Here is a 13,631-nt window from a genome sequence, read left to right on the forward strand (position 1 = left end):
AATACACCAACTACCAAAATGGGCTCAATAAGAAAAAAAGATAGCCCTTATATAGCACTGACAAGTGAAGAGACTGAATTAGTAATTTTAAAAACATAGCTGGAACCAGAGGGTCCATAGATAAATTCGACCAAATATTAAAGAATCAGCCTGTCCTTTCTTTACTCGCTCAATAAATGAAAGACTTACTCGGCCATTTACCAATGTTTCCCCATTATCAAAGCCACAAAAGACAACACAAGAAATCTACAGACCAGTTTACACTAATTTATATATATTACACTAATATACATTTAAATCATCAACAAAATACTAGAAAACTGAATGTAACAGCATATTAAAAGAATTATACATGATCAGCAAATAGGATTTCCTAATAATACAGGGGTCATTAATCTTTATGTAAATAAATCATATACTACATCAGATAGATTCTGTGGGATGGTCTGTATGTCAAATTGCTCTCGTTGGTCAATAAATAAAACACTGATTGGCCAGTGGCCAGGCAGGAAGTATAGGTGGGACTAACGGAGAGGAGAATTAAGAGAACAGGAAGGCAGGGGGAGACACTGCCAGCCGCTGCCATGACAAGCAGCATGTGAAGATGCCGTTAAGCCACGAGCCACGTGGCAAGGTACAGATTTATAGAAATGGGTTAATTTAAGATATAAGAACAGTTAGCAAGAAGCCTGCCACAGCCATACAGTTTGTAAATAATATAAGAATCTGTGTATTTATTTTATAAGTGAACTGTCAGACTGCTGGGGCTTGGCAGACCCAGAGAAAAAATTCTCCAGCTATAGATAGATAGATAGATAGATAGATAGATAGATAGATAGATAGATAGATAGATAGATAGATGATAGATAGATAGAAAAATTCTCCAGTTACAGATAGATAGATAGATAGATAGATAGATAGATAGATAGATAGATAGGTGGATAGATGAATGGATGGACAGAATGATGGATAGATAGACAGACAGACAGATAGATGAAATAAGTCAAATCTAAATTGAGGGAGAATCAGAAAAAAACTGACAAAAGCAAACAAAAATATGATCTAAAATTAAAATTTATATAAATATATTAATATGAGAATATAAATACAATGGAAAAGGAATACATCTCATAATATATCTATGTATTAATGTGTAGAATTAGTAAAGTAAGTGGGGGAAGTATCATTCTGCAAATACTATGTGGGTCATTGGTTCCCATCTGAAAAAAAATCTGTCCCTACCTCATAACACACTTCAACACAAATCTAAAAATTTTTAAAGTAACCTTTAAAATAATTATAAGAAACTGGAGAGATGACTCAGTAGTCAAAAGTATTGGCTGCTCTTCCAGAGGACCAGAGTTTGATTCCCAGCACCCACATAGTGACTCACAACCATCTGGAACCCCAGTTTCAGGAGATCTGATGTCCTCTTCTGGCCTCTGAGGACACTAGGCATGCATGTGGTACACAGACATACTCATGCTCATAAAATGCCCAAACACATCAAATAAGAAAATTAAATTTAAAAACAGTTACATTAGTCTGTGGGTAAATTATTTATCTGATCTCAAAGGAGAGATCCATTTTCTAAAATTAAAGAAGCTGACAAAAGATTGATAAATTTGAGGGCATAAAAACATTTCATTCTTTAGATTAAAATTCATTCTCTTCATCTGGTGAGATGGTTCACCATGTAATTGTATTTGCTTCGAGCCTAACAACCTGGATTCAATCACTGGGATCCACATGTAGAAGGACAGACTCCACAGCATGTTCTCAGACCTCTGCACATTGACTATCACACACACACACACACACACACACACACACACACACACAAAAAAAATGTATCTATACATTTTTAACCCATTCCCCTCCCACTCGCAAACACCTTTTATGTCTTCTTAATAGCTATTTCTCACAGATGTGTGATGACTTGTCGATGTGGTTTTAGCTGGAAATTTTCTAGTTAGCAGGGACACTGAAGTTGTTCATGTCTATTACCAATTTTTGTTCACTATCCTTTGAGGAATATGTACATGGGTCCTGTGCCCATTTTTCAAGTCAAATTATTTTCTTGCTACTCAATCATTTGAGTTCCTTGTGTATTCTGGATATTAGCCCTTTATGAGATGTGTGGATTGCAAATATTTCCACTCTGTGATATATATATATATATATATATATATATATATATATATATATATATATATATATATATTTCAGCCTTCACAAAGAAAGAAGTTTTGTCAAATTTAACACCAGGAATCAAGCTGGAGACATTATGCTAAGTGAAATAAATCAAGCGGGAAATGACAAATATGCCATGACTTGACTTTGTAGAACCTAAATGTGATAAGCTGGTAAAAGCAGAGAGTAGAGTCCTGGCTACCACAGGCTGGAGTGCAGAGTGGATGAATAAAGAAAGATGCTGGCCAAAGGGTACAAGGGATCAGTCAGGAGAGATAATATCCATGTATCTATAGCATGGTGATTACAGTTAAAAGTTATGGGTTGTATATTTCAAAATAACTGAAAGAATTGACAGTCACCATAAAGAAAGATGGATGTAATGTGATAGGCATGTTAGTTTGATTTAATTATTACAAATGAATACACACCCCATTTCACTTTGTGCCCGTGTTTACAAGTATTATTAAAAATTAAAATAAAATTACATTTGAAAATTAATACACAAAGTTTAATAAGGCATAACTATATTTCAAACAAAGTGCACATACAAATTGAAAATATCTAAATTTAAAATAATGTAGAAACAAGAGTAATATAAGAAAAACACTGAAAAGGTCAATAAAAATTTGGGGTTCATTGCTTCCCTATTCATAATATCCAGAAATTGGAAACAACCTAGATGTCCCTCATCAGATGAACAGATAAAGAAAATATGATATATTTACACAATTGAATATTACTCAACTGTTAAACAAATGGTGTCATGAAATTTGCAGATAAATGGATAGAACTATAAGAAAATCATCCTCGATGGGGTAACCCAGACCCAGAAAAACAAATATGGTATGTATCCACATTATATGTGGATATCAGCTGTTAAGTTGATGATTAGCAAGCTACAATCTGTAGAACCACATGGGTAAGGTATAGAGTAAGATTGGGTGGGGACAGATAGAGCTCCCTAGGAAAGGGAAATAGAATACATAGTTATGGGTGGGTGGGGGCTAGAATAGGATCAAGTGGGGAGGGGAATGGAAGAGGGGGATGAGGGAGGGAATATGGGGAGAGTCAGCTAAGATGAAAGGCCACTAGACAGGTGGTATGGAAACATAATACAGTAGGAGTTTATATACACACATATATATACACATATATAAAATGGTATATATATATATATAATGATATTTTTCTTGCGCCTTTTCTTACGATTGTTTCCTTCTGTTTCTTTTGTCTTACTCCTATGTGTTATCTTTTGTTTTATCTTATTATATTCTATTTTATGTTATTATAATCCCTTCAAAGCCTGCTTGTTTTCTAATGAGAGATAGAAAGGGAGTGGATCTGGATAAGACGGGAGGTGGGGAGGAACTGGGAGGAGAAGAGTGAGGGGAAATTGTAATCTTGGGGTATACTATATGAGAAAAAAATCTATTTTCATTAAAAGGAAAGAAACAATAAAATAAAATAGTGAAACTTAGTATACAAGCTACAATAAGATATTACAGAAATATATTTGAACATATCTCTGTACTCAGTGGACACAAAGGTGACGAATGAAAAGGAAATGTAAAGAAGGAAATTACAGATGCTAAGCAATGCTTTATATGGTCGCAAAGTGGTTAGCACTTGGAAATGCAAAAAAAAAATAGCTTGACACTGAAATTAGCTCATTGTTTTAAAATGGCTGTCAGATTATGTGCAACATTTTTTCCTGAGAATTTTTCATCTAAAGTAATTCTTACCTTGCACGAGTATTTCGGGGCTCAAGTTTTAACAGAGCTGTAAAATCATATATGGCTCCAATCCAGTTTTCATTTTCAAAGCAATGCATTGCACGTTTCATCCATGCATCTGTTCTCTTGGGATCGAAGAAAATACACTAGAGTGGTGTGAGGATTCAAACATAACACACGATGAGGGAAAAAAAACCTAAAACAAGTGCATAGTCAACTTCAAGTTACACAAGACGAACGCACTTTCAGATTTGTGTTTAAGATTATATTAGGAAATGTACCATCGTCAAATTCTTGAGGGGGAAATATCATCCACAAGTAAAGACAAACAGTAAATACAAGAAACCAATGCTTTTGACTGCTGATGCTTTCCCTAATTAAAAAAATTCCTGTGTCTCCTAGTAATGTCAGAAGCTACCCCCATTAAGTCTCACCCACCTGGTTGCCTAAACTTGAGCCAGAGGAGGACAGAAATAACAAACATGACTAGGTGGGTGGGGAAAGACCAGGAGGCTTCATCTGTACGCAAAGAAGTACAGACAACTAAGGAAAGCTGAAAGCAGAAGAAATGGTCTTCCCCAGGGACGAGCACACCATTGGTTATCCAAGATCAAATGCTCAACCCTCACAAAATACATAGAAGTAACATTATACAGACTAAACAATTTGGAATACACACACACACACACACACACACACGTCTATGCATGTGACAGCAATTAATGAAAAACGAGGCCCTGAATTTTAAAAAGACAAAGAAGGGATATGTGTGAGGGTTTGAGAAAAAAAAAGAGGGAAGGGGGAAATGAGGTAATTATATTATAATCTCAAAAATAAGAGAATTGAAGAGGGAGTTGCATTGTCTCCTATCATTCTGTCCTAACAGTAGGTGGTAGAGCTGAGCTGATTCAGCCATATAGACGATGGTTTCATCTCGTCCCTAATGTGAGAAGAAGAAATGAAATGGCAGAGACGTGGCTCACAATTACACACTGCCATGCGAAGCAGCAGAGGGCAGAGTCACCGTATGTTCAGCTGGGCCATGGTTTGCCAGTTGACGCTAGGAAGGAACTGCCGCACAGAGGAGGTCTCCAGGAATGTTTAAAGCAGAAAGAAACATGCTAAGCAGATGGAGAATTGTCTGATTTCAGGTCGCTATATTCACCCATTGCTAAACTACTGGTGTCAGATGCAGAAAGTGAGGTGAATCAGCCGGGCAGTGGTGGCGCACACCTTTAATCCCAGCACTCGGGAGGCAGAGCCAGGCGGATCTCTGCGAGTTCAAGGCCAACCTGCTGGACTACCAAGTGAGTTCCAGGAAAGGCACAAAGCTACACAGAGAAACCCTGTATCGAAAAACCAAAAAAAAAGAAAGTGAGGTGAATCAATAATTATTAATATTAAAATGTTTTTCTTTAATTTTGAGATTATAATTATATCATTTCTCCCTTCCCTTCCTTTCCTTCAAACCTTCCCATATATTCCTCCTTGCTCTCTTTCAAATTCATGATCTCTTTTTTCATTGTTAAATGCATATATGGATGTGTATGGATGTGTATACATGCATACCTATATATACATCTATGTATATATTCATAATTTAAACCTATTCAGTATGTGTAACGATACTTGCATCTTCAAAAGAGATTTTTTGGTGACTTCTAGATCAGAAGCTACAAGACCAATAATACTTGCCTTAAATAGAAGATTGCTAAGCTAACCCAGGAAGAAACGTGGCAGTTGGGAATATGTACAAATGAATAATTTAAATAATTTCCTTTAATTTGTCCATTGCACTCGGGACTAAGATTTATAGCTAAAAGTCAGTAGATGAAAAAGTCTTGCTGGAGCCAGGGGAAACCTGTCCCTTGATGGCAACCTCAGGGTGTGATTCAATCAAAAGCTCACTTCTTTTTGGGCATCCCAACACCTACAAATACACATACTTCCCTCCCAACCTTCTGTCCTTCATGGCACTATCATAATTTTATATCTCACGTATGTGTGTCTATTTTCCCTTAAGTAACTTTTCTTTGAGATCTGCATAATCCAGAAACATTTCTATATCATTTACCATTTATCTACTATCTTATGCTCTATCTCAGTCAACAAATATTTGCAAATGAATGAAAGAGACAATGAGTCTGTGATCGCAGCCTCTTCAAGAACCTGTTCAAGAGTTTAGCAAAAGGAGAAAGCAATTTCTTCTATTATCTAAGGAGAAAAGGCAATTTTCAAAGGCCTCTAAAAACCACGTTTCTTTGTCCAAGAATAGAGAACCAGAAAAGTTGAGACTTCTTTGAGGTTGCCTCAAGTGTTTCCCATCCACCTTTGATTTCCATTCATTTGCCAACTCCTTTAACTCATGGAATTGGTGATAACAGCAAACCAGCAATGGAAGTCCTAGTTCCTAACATAATTTGATTATAAGACACGTGATGACTGTTAAAAACTTTGGCTAGGAAGCTGGAGAGACGACTCAGTGGTTGTTAGCAGTTTGTTGCTCTTGTAGAAGACCTGGGGTTTGTTTTCCAGCACCCATGTGGTGTCTCACAACCATCTGTAACTCCAGTTCCAGGGACCTTAATGGTCTTTTGACCTCTGCGGGTACCAGACATGCACCTGGTGCAGATGCATACCTGCAGGCCAAACACTCTTAAAGTAAGTCTAAAAAGAACGTTTGCAATACAAAATCTATAAATGGAAGCACGGAGCATTATAAAGCTTACTTTTGAATAGTCATCAATGGCCAGCACGCTGTTTGTCTTCTCATACAACTCCCCCCTCTTGAAATAGAGGTCAGCGTCTTTGGGCCTGCACTTAATTGCCTGGCTGTAATTCAAAATCGCCAGTGTGTAGTCCTTCTTCTCTCTGAAAATCTCTGCCTTTGATAAATATGCCTCTAAAGATGAAAGGTAAACTCTGTTTTACAAACTTTCCATTAACTGTGAGAATTTATAGCAGCAATTCTGCTCAAAACTGCAGCCCTCAAGTGGTTTTTACTAGTATACTTTATTTCATTTACCCAAGTTCTACACCTAATTTATTCTCAAAGTCTAAATATTCATTTGCAGTTTCAAGTAGCCTTACACTGAAGTGGTAAAATTAACACTCACCTCTGTATCTGTTTAAAATGTTTCAGTCTTAACAATTGTAGTAAAAAGTTAGGTTTGAATGACACAGAATTGTATGGACTTTTAGCACATAGACCAACATAGATCAGAAAACATTTAGCCATCTTGTGCTATATCGTGTGGATCTGTGAGTGCCAGGGATTTAAAGATGGGTATGACAATTCCACATTTCTAGAAAGTTCTCTGTCTCAAAGTTCGGGCAATTAGAAAACAGCGCATCTGACAGGTATGGATTTCATTCACTCCAAGGCCTTCAAAGTAGCACAGCTCTCGTTTTGAAACTTGTGGCCGTGAAAAGACTTACAAATCGACACCGATCTACAGTTTTGAGTTCATATTCTCTTTGAGACGAGTGAAAGGCACTGTGCTGAAACAGCTCTCCAGAAAAGAAATCCAAACAGAACGAGTTATTTGAAAACAGCGTAGGTTACATGAGCTCCAAAGCCAAGGCAGTCACACCCTATTTCAGAACTTGTACCTATCAGTTTATTTCTATGTAGTAAGAGTGACGAAAGCTGAGATAAAGAGACGGGTAGTGTAACGGTTTCCATTTGCAACCCACCTGCATGGTTTTTATTATATTTATTTATAAAATTCAAGTCATCCAAAGCATCATTAATTTTGTCTTGGAAAAGATAAATGAAATGTCTGTGCCAATAGGCATTTAGAAACAATGGCTCCACAAATATGGTCTGAAAAACACATGTATAAAGAAAATCGGATAAGTTCATTTTCCAAAGGGGGGAAAGAAACATTAAATGAGTTTTTCAAACATCATTGACATCAGTGGCTTTACATGCATACAACATAAAATAAAACCTCCCAAATCAAAAAACAAAAGTCTAGTGTTTTTAATAAGTATTTGAAAATGCCAATAATTGTATTTCACCACCCCATAAACTATACTACAATCATTCACAGTTCAATATCTCAACAAAAATGACTACTGTATAAAGCAAAGCAATGTAAATGGTGAGTTGTGTTATTTTTATTCTTTAAGACTTACTTCCTGGAGGTCATTCATGGCACTTTGCAACTTTCCCAGTTTTCTATAAATAGCTCCACGCCTACAATATGCGAACACGGGATTTCTTTTCTCATTTTTTATTTCTTGAGTCAACCTCTCCACTTCAGCTTCATAATACTTAATGACCTCTGGTGGAAGGTCACACTTCACATGATCATTTAGTTCCAGCTTGGGGAGCTCGGCCACTGGTTCTGGGATGTCTTTTTGAACATGTATCACTGGTATACGTGTTTTCTGAGGCTTCTCTTTAGCAAACATCTCAATGACCCATGTTCGAGGATCAGTATTTTCTGGTATTCCTCCTTTACTTTGAACAAATTTATCAAAATTTAAAATCGTGGGTACACTGGGCGACCTTATTTGACGTTCGTATACTGGAACTTTAAGGAAAAATTTTTTCTGTCCAGGAAGTATTCCATGAGATGTTGATCTAGTTTCAAAAAGAATGATTAATTTTTAATTACAGAAGCACAATTATCGTTCCGATCAATGATTTAACTCAACCACATATAAAGTTACTATTTTTCTATTATCAGAAATTGCTAATTTATGTAATCCAAGTTCACTTTTTCAGTCATCAAAGCTGTAACACAATAGGAAGAATCTCTGTAAACTAAATGGAAATACATGTTTGATGGGGCAGCCTCCCTAGATGCCGGAATAACGACAGTGGTGCTCCTTTCTGATCTAATTCACAACCTCATCTTCTACCAGCACGATTCCGGCGGGGAATTTAGGAGGTAAGCTGGAAGGGACAAAGGACATGCTTCTTCTCCCAAAGGCTACCAGGGATAAGAACTTGAACTTTATGTCTTCAGTTAAACTATGAAACTTGGATCATTCAGATGCTTTCGAATGATGCAGCTACCGGTTCCTCCTCAAGTCCTCCATTGGCAACAGAGCTTTCATTCGGTAGCATTGGCTGTATGTGTGGCAGTGTCGTAGCTGAGGGAGACGGGATAAAGACATTCTACTGGAAGTTTGGAGAAAGGTTTCGCCCCATCATCTTTTATTTACTTAGTTTTCATAAGGAAGTCATTATGCCAAAGCCGGAGAATAAAAGGAGGAAAAGATTCCCATTCTTTTAGTCTCTTCTTAGAATCTCCACTCCACATTTCAGTGCAAGCCATTCTCGTGTGCCCTGCCTGGAGGTCAGTGTGCTGGACAGTATTATGTCGTTTGACATAAGTTAAAGCCATCTTAAGAGGAGGGAACCTCAATTGGGAAAGTACCTCCAAGAAATAGGGCTGGCTGGCTGCAAGCCTGTAGGACATGTTAATTAGCCATTGTTGTGGGAGGGCCCAGTCCACTGTGGTTGGTGCTACCCTTGGGCTGGTGATACTGGGCTCTATAAAAAAAAAAGTGGGCTTAGTAAACCGTAAGGAACAAACCAGTCAGCAGCCCCCCCTCCATGGCCTCTGCATCAGCTCCTGCCTCCAGGTTCCTGCCCTGTTCCCGTCCTGACTTCCTTCACTGATGGACTATGATGTGGAAGAGTGAGCCGAATTTCCTCCCCAAATTCCTTTTGGTCATGGTGCTTCATCACAGAAAGAGGAACCCTAAGACATACAGTAACTTAACAAGTCTTTCACTGTCTGTACATTGTCTAGTTGTGCGTTTCTGTGTTGGTGCCCATCTACTACAGGAGGAGGCTTCTCTGATGAGGGCTGAGTGAGGCACTTTAGAAGAACAGAATAGTGGCAGTACCTACTGAGGGTCCAAACCCCTTAAGTACACCAAGGTGATAGAGTGAACACAAAACAGATATGGGGGAAAAAAGGGGATTCTTCTCCCAAATTCCACTTATCTTCCCTAACAGAAGAAACTGGCTGAGAGAAGGAATATCCCTCATCTGTGAGATGTGCTCTCCCCCTGCATAAGTAGCTTTTGGTGACTATACTGTCACATTGCCTCATACCTACACTGAATTACAATCTGTGTGCTCCCCAAAGTCTCTCAGCTGTGAGATGTGGATACTCTTGCAGAACCATAGTGGCCAGCCCCTCACCCTCCCAAATCCATCCTCTACTGTATGCCCTTAGAGTAGGGGCTGCTGACCCTAGTTAGTTCTGTCTTGGTTACACTACCCTGGCAATGCCTAGCAAATGGTCTTGGAAGTTACCCTGCATCAGAATCACCCAGGAGGCTTGCTGAAATGCGGATTTGGGCGCCTTCATAATCTCTAATTTAGCAAGCATCAGGTGGAGAGCTAGGGTTTGTGCATCCTAACAAGTTTCCACATAAAACATACTGATTCAAGAACACACTCTAAGAATCCCTGCCATAGAAGAGTGAACTCGAAACCTCGCGGAACTGAGAATTGATCTGTAAAATGTGGCATCCTTAATCAAGCTCTAGCCCCTGAAGGGAAAACAGAAAATGTAAAGGTGAAGGCACATACAGTAACACAACAGCTGCTGAGACAGATGTGGGTAACTGGAGGACCAGGAAGGAACTGATGTGGTTCAGTGGTCACAGCAGGACTGACAGGATGGTAGAGAGGCAAATCCCAGCTAAAAGTGCCCTGCTATTGCAGACACCAAAGACACAATTACAACAATTAACCACAGGAACAGCAAGGTGATAAGAGCATTTTACTTTGCAAGGACCTGTGGCAATAACTAAATGGCTATGGTTTCTCAGTGATACGACAGATGGGCAGCCTGCAAAGGTATTGTTTGTCTTAGATAAGCAAGAAACTTCTGGGTCTGCTGGGCATAAAACGAAATAGCTGTGTGTTTGAGATTCATGTCCTCTTGCCCAGACCTCAGGACCAAAAGAGTTCACAGCCTAACACCTCACTTGTCACGGAGCACGGGCCAGATCCCAAGGAGAGGACCCCACCACGTGACACATGCATCCATGAATTTCCCACCAAAAGATTCCAAACACAACTACTTGGATTTTCTGGAGGTCAATAGAGGCTAACTCTGAACTTATCAGTACCCAACGCTACCAAGTCCATCAATAAAATTAAGGAACTAATTAATCAAGTGATAGGAAGACTATTACTAGATTTGGACCGTCTAATAATGGACCTATGAAGTCCCCACCGTGTAGTCATTTTCTCATCCTGGAACACGTGGCAGCAGTGAGTGACTCAGAAGGAATGCAGTGTAGACAAGGACATGATGGGAATAAAGAGCAGGAGTCTCTCGAGGGCCCCATCCCACCCCACACCATCAAGCAGTAAGACGGCACACAATAAAATCCACCAGATCACTGAAAAAAAAAATCACATTCATAATAATGGCACCATCAGCAATTTCAAAGACAAATACAGGTGACCACTCCACATCTCCATTTCCTGTTTGCCCAGTACTAAAAACACCAAATGTCTGGAAGAAAATTACCGTAACTTAGAGTGAATGTAAATTTAATCAAGTGTAGATTACAATGGCCACCTTAGGTCTGGATGTGGGAACTATATTTACTAAAGCAACGGTCACACTTTCTGGCATGTGATTTGCAGCTGTTGCTCTGGCTTTCTTTTTTCATGGCTGTGACATGGTGCATCACCGGAAGCTTACATGTATACAGCAGGAGCAGAACTATCCACCTTTGCTGGCCTCCCCGCCATCTTACCTGTCCTACAATGTCACTGTGATCTGAAAAGCTAAACTGATGTACGTTCCTCTTGGTGCTCTGTCTGACTGGCATCGTGCCTACCTGATCCTTGCACAGTCTTAACCATCTGGGAGAAACCTTTTGATATTTTCAATGGCTCCAGTAAAAACCTTGAGAGTATCCTTAGTTTTTCCCTCATATCCATGAGCAAATATTGTAGGCTGCACTCCCAACGTCTGTCTAGAGCATGGCCACTTTTATCCACCTGTATTGCCACCACGCCAGACCGAGCAGCCATTTCTCAGATGGATCATTCAATAGCTTTCTTGTGGGTCTCTGTGTTTCCATACAATTCCTTAATCCATACCACCACAGCGAGTTTTCTCTAAGATGTAGTTGATCATTTCAACAAACTTCTCTCTACTCTCAGGGTCCCTTTTTGTATTTAAAGATCCAAAATACTTATCATAGCCTACAAACATCTCTATCCTCTTCTCAAGTTCACAATGACTTACAAACACACGTTTTCCTTTTTTAAAAATTTGTGTGTGTGTGTGTGTATGGTGTGTGTGTGTGTGTGTGTGTGTGTGTGTGTGTGTGTGTGTGTGTGTGTGCACAAGCATGTGTGGGCGCAAACACTCATAAATGCACACAGATGCCAGAGGAGGATGTTGGTTGTTACCCACTGTCATTTGCCACTTTTCTCCTGAGCCACAGTATCTCCCTGAACCAGAAGCTCTATTTCAGCTCTGCTAGCTAGTGAGCTGCTGAGACCCACCCGTCTCTGCCTTTCCTCACCCCCAATGACAGGGCTACAGGCGCATGCACCCATGTCCATCATTTTTATGTGGGTGCTGGTAATTTGAACTCACGATCCTATGCATGTACAAGCATTCTTACCACTAAGCCATCTCCAGAGCCTTGACTTCTGGGCACCCTTATGAGTAATTTTACATTTCTCACTTACCATGACCATTATCCCCAAATGCTTCCTTGACCTTACTTTTTTTTTTTTTTCTTACCAATCTCTTTTGTTCCAGACACTGGTCTGGGTGCTGTCTGAAAACAATAAGCATATCCTCCACCCTGGGGCATTTTCACTTGCTTTTACCTTTTCTTCAGAGATTTAAACACTTCCTTCTTCCACACCATTCAGTTCTCAGTCATAGAGGCATCCGAACACTAACACAGCACCTCCCGCTGCCCTGCCTTATTCTCTTCATAATATTTATCACTTCCTTAAGATCATGAGTTCCTCTTTCCACTCCCACTTTCCCACTGGATTATAAACTCTCTGAGGGCAGGAGATTGGTTAGCACTCTTTGCTGTCCTCATCGGTAGTTGCCTATCCAGAAGAGTATCTGGTATACAGAAGGTGCTCAATAAATTTCCTCTGAAGAAATGAACTGCTGGACTAAAGTCACAATTTCCCTTCACTACCTGCTCGCTTCTTCCTCCGTCTGCAGTACATTCCCGCTTAAAGCAGAAGTGATTATCAGTTCTAAGATCTATAGCAGGAATCTTAAAAGTTCTTGCCAGTTCCTCAGACTGGAAGCCTCTGAGTCCTCATCCAGAATGTATCTCAGCTGAACTGTATTGCTCCATAGCCTGAAAGCTTAACCAGCCAAATGCCTAACCAGCCAAATGCCTCTAGTTTCTGGTCCTCATGCCTTATATATCTTTTTGCTTTCTATCACCACTCCCTGGGATTAAAGGCTGGCTTTCTGGGATTAAAGGCGTGTGTCACCATGCTTGGCTGTTTCCAATGTGGCCTTGAACTCACAGAGATCCAGAGGGATTTCTGTCTCTGGAATGCTAGGATTAAAGGTGTGAGTGCCACCATTTTCTAGCCTTTGTATCTAGTGGCTGTCTGTTCTCTGACCCCAGATAAGTTTATTAGAGTACACAATATTTTGGGGAACACAATACCACCACAAAGATCCCTTTGCAAAATAAGTACTTGAAATTAAAATG

At 39.4% G+C, this 13,631-nt stretch overlaps 1 protein-coding gene across 8 annotated transcripts in view; it reads right to left on the reverse strand.

The window, feature by feature from the left end:
• The window catches only part of Ttc6 (tetratricopeptide repeat domain 6), a 200,908-nt gene that overhangs the window by 52,235 nt on the left and 135,042 nt on the right, over nucleotides 1-13,631 (reverse strand). For 7 of the 8 annotated variants that reach the window (XR_013044262.1, XR_013044263.1, XM_042260582.2 and 4 more), the window contains exons 12-15: nucleotides 8,070-8,520; nucleotides 7,626-7,755; nucleotides 6,659-6,831; nucleotides 3,939-4,075 (exon numbers count right to left, since the gene is read on the reverse strand). Coding sequence is in view for 5 of the 8 variants with exons in the window: in XM_042260582.2 (XP_042116516.1) it covers nucleotides 3,939-4,075; nucleotides 6,659-6,831; nucleotides 7,626-7,755; nucleotides 8,070-8,520 (891 nt within the window). In the remaining 3 variants the exon portion in view is untranslated. Of the gene's footprint in view, nucleotides 1-3,938; nucleotides 4,076-6,658; nucleotides 6,832-7,625; nucleotides 7,756-8,069; nucleotides 8,521-13,631 lie in introns of those variants that run through there. The other variant, XM_076550609.1, reaches the window with a different exon arrangement.

The sequence above is a fragment of the Peromyscus maniculatus genome, chromosome 14, assembly GCF_049852395.1.
Source record: "Peromyscus maniculatus bairdii isolate BWxNUB_F1_BW_parent chromosome 14, HU_Pman_BW_mat_3.1, whole genome shotgun sequence".
In the NCBI taxonomy this organism is placed as follows: Eukaryota; Metazoa; Chordata; class Mammalia; order Rodentia; family Cricetidae; genus Peromyscus; species Peromyscus maniculatus.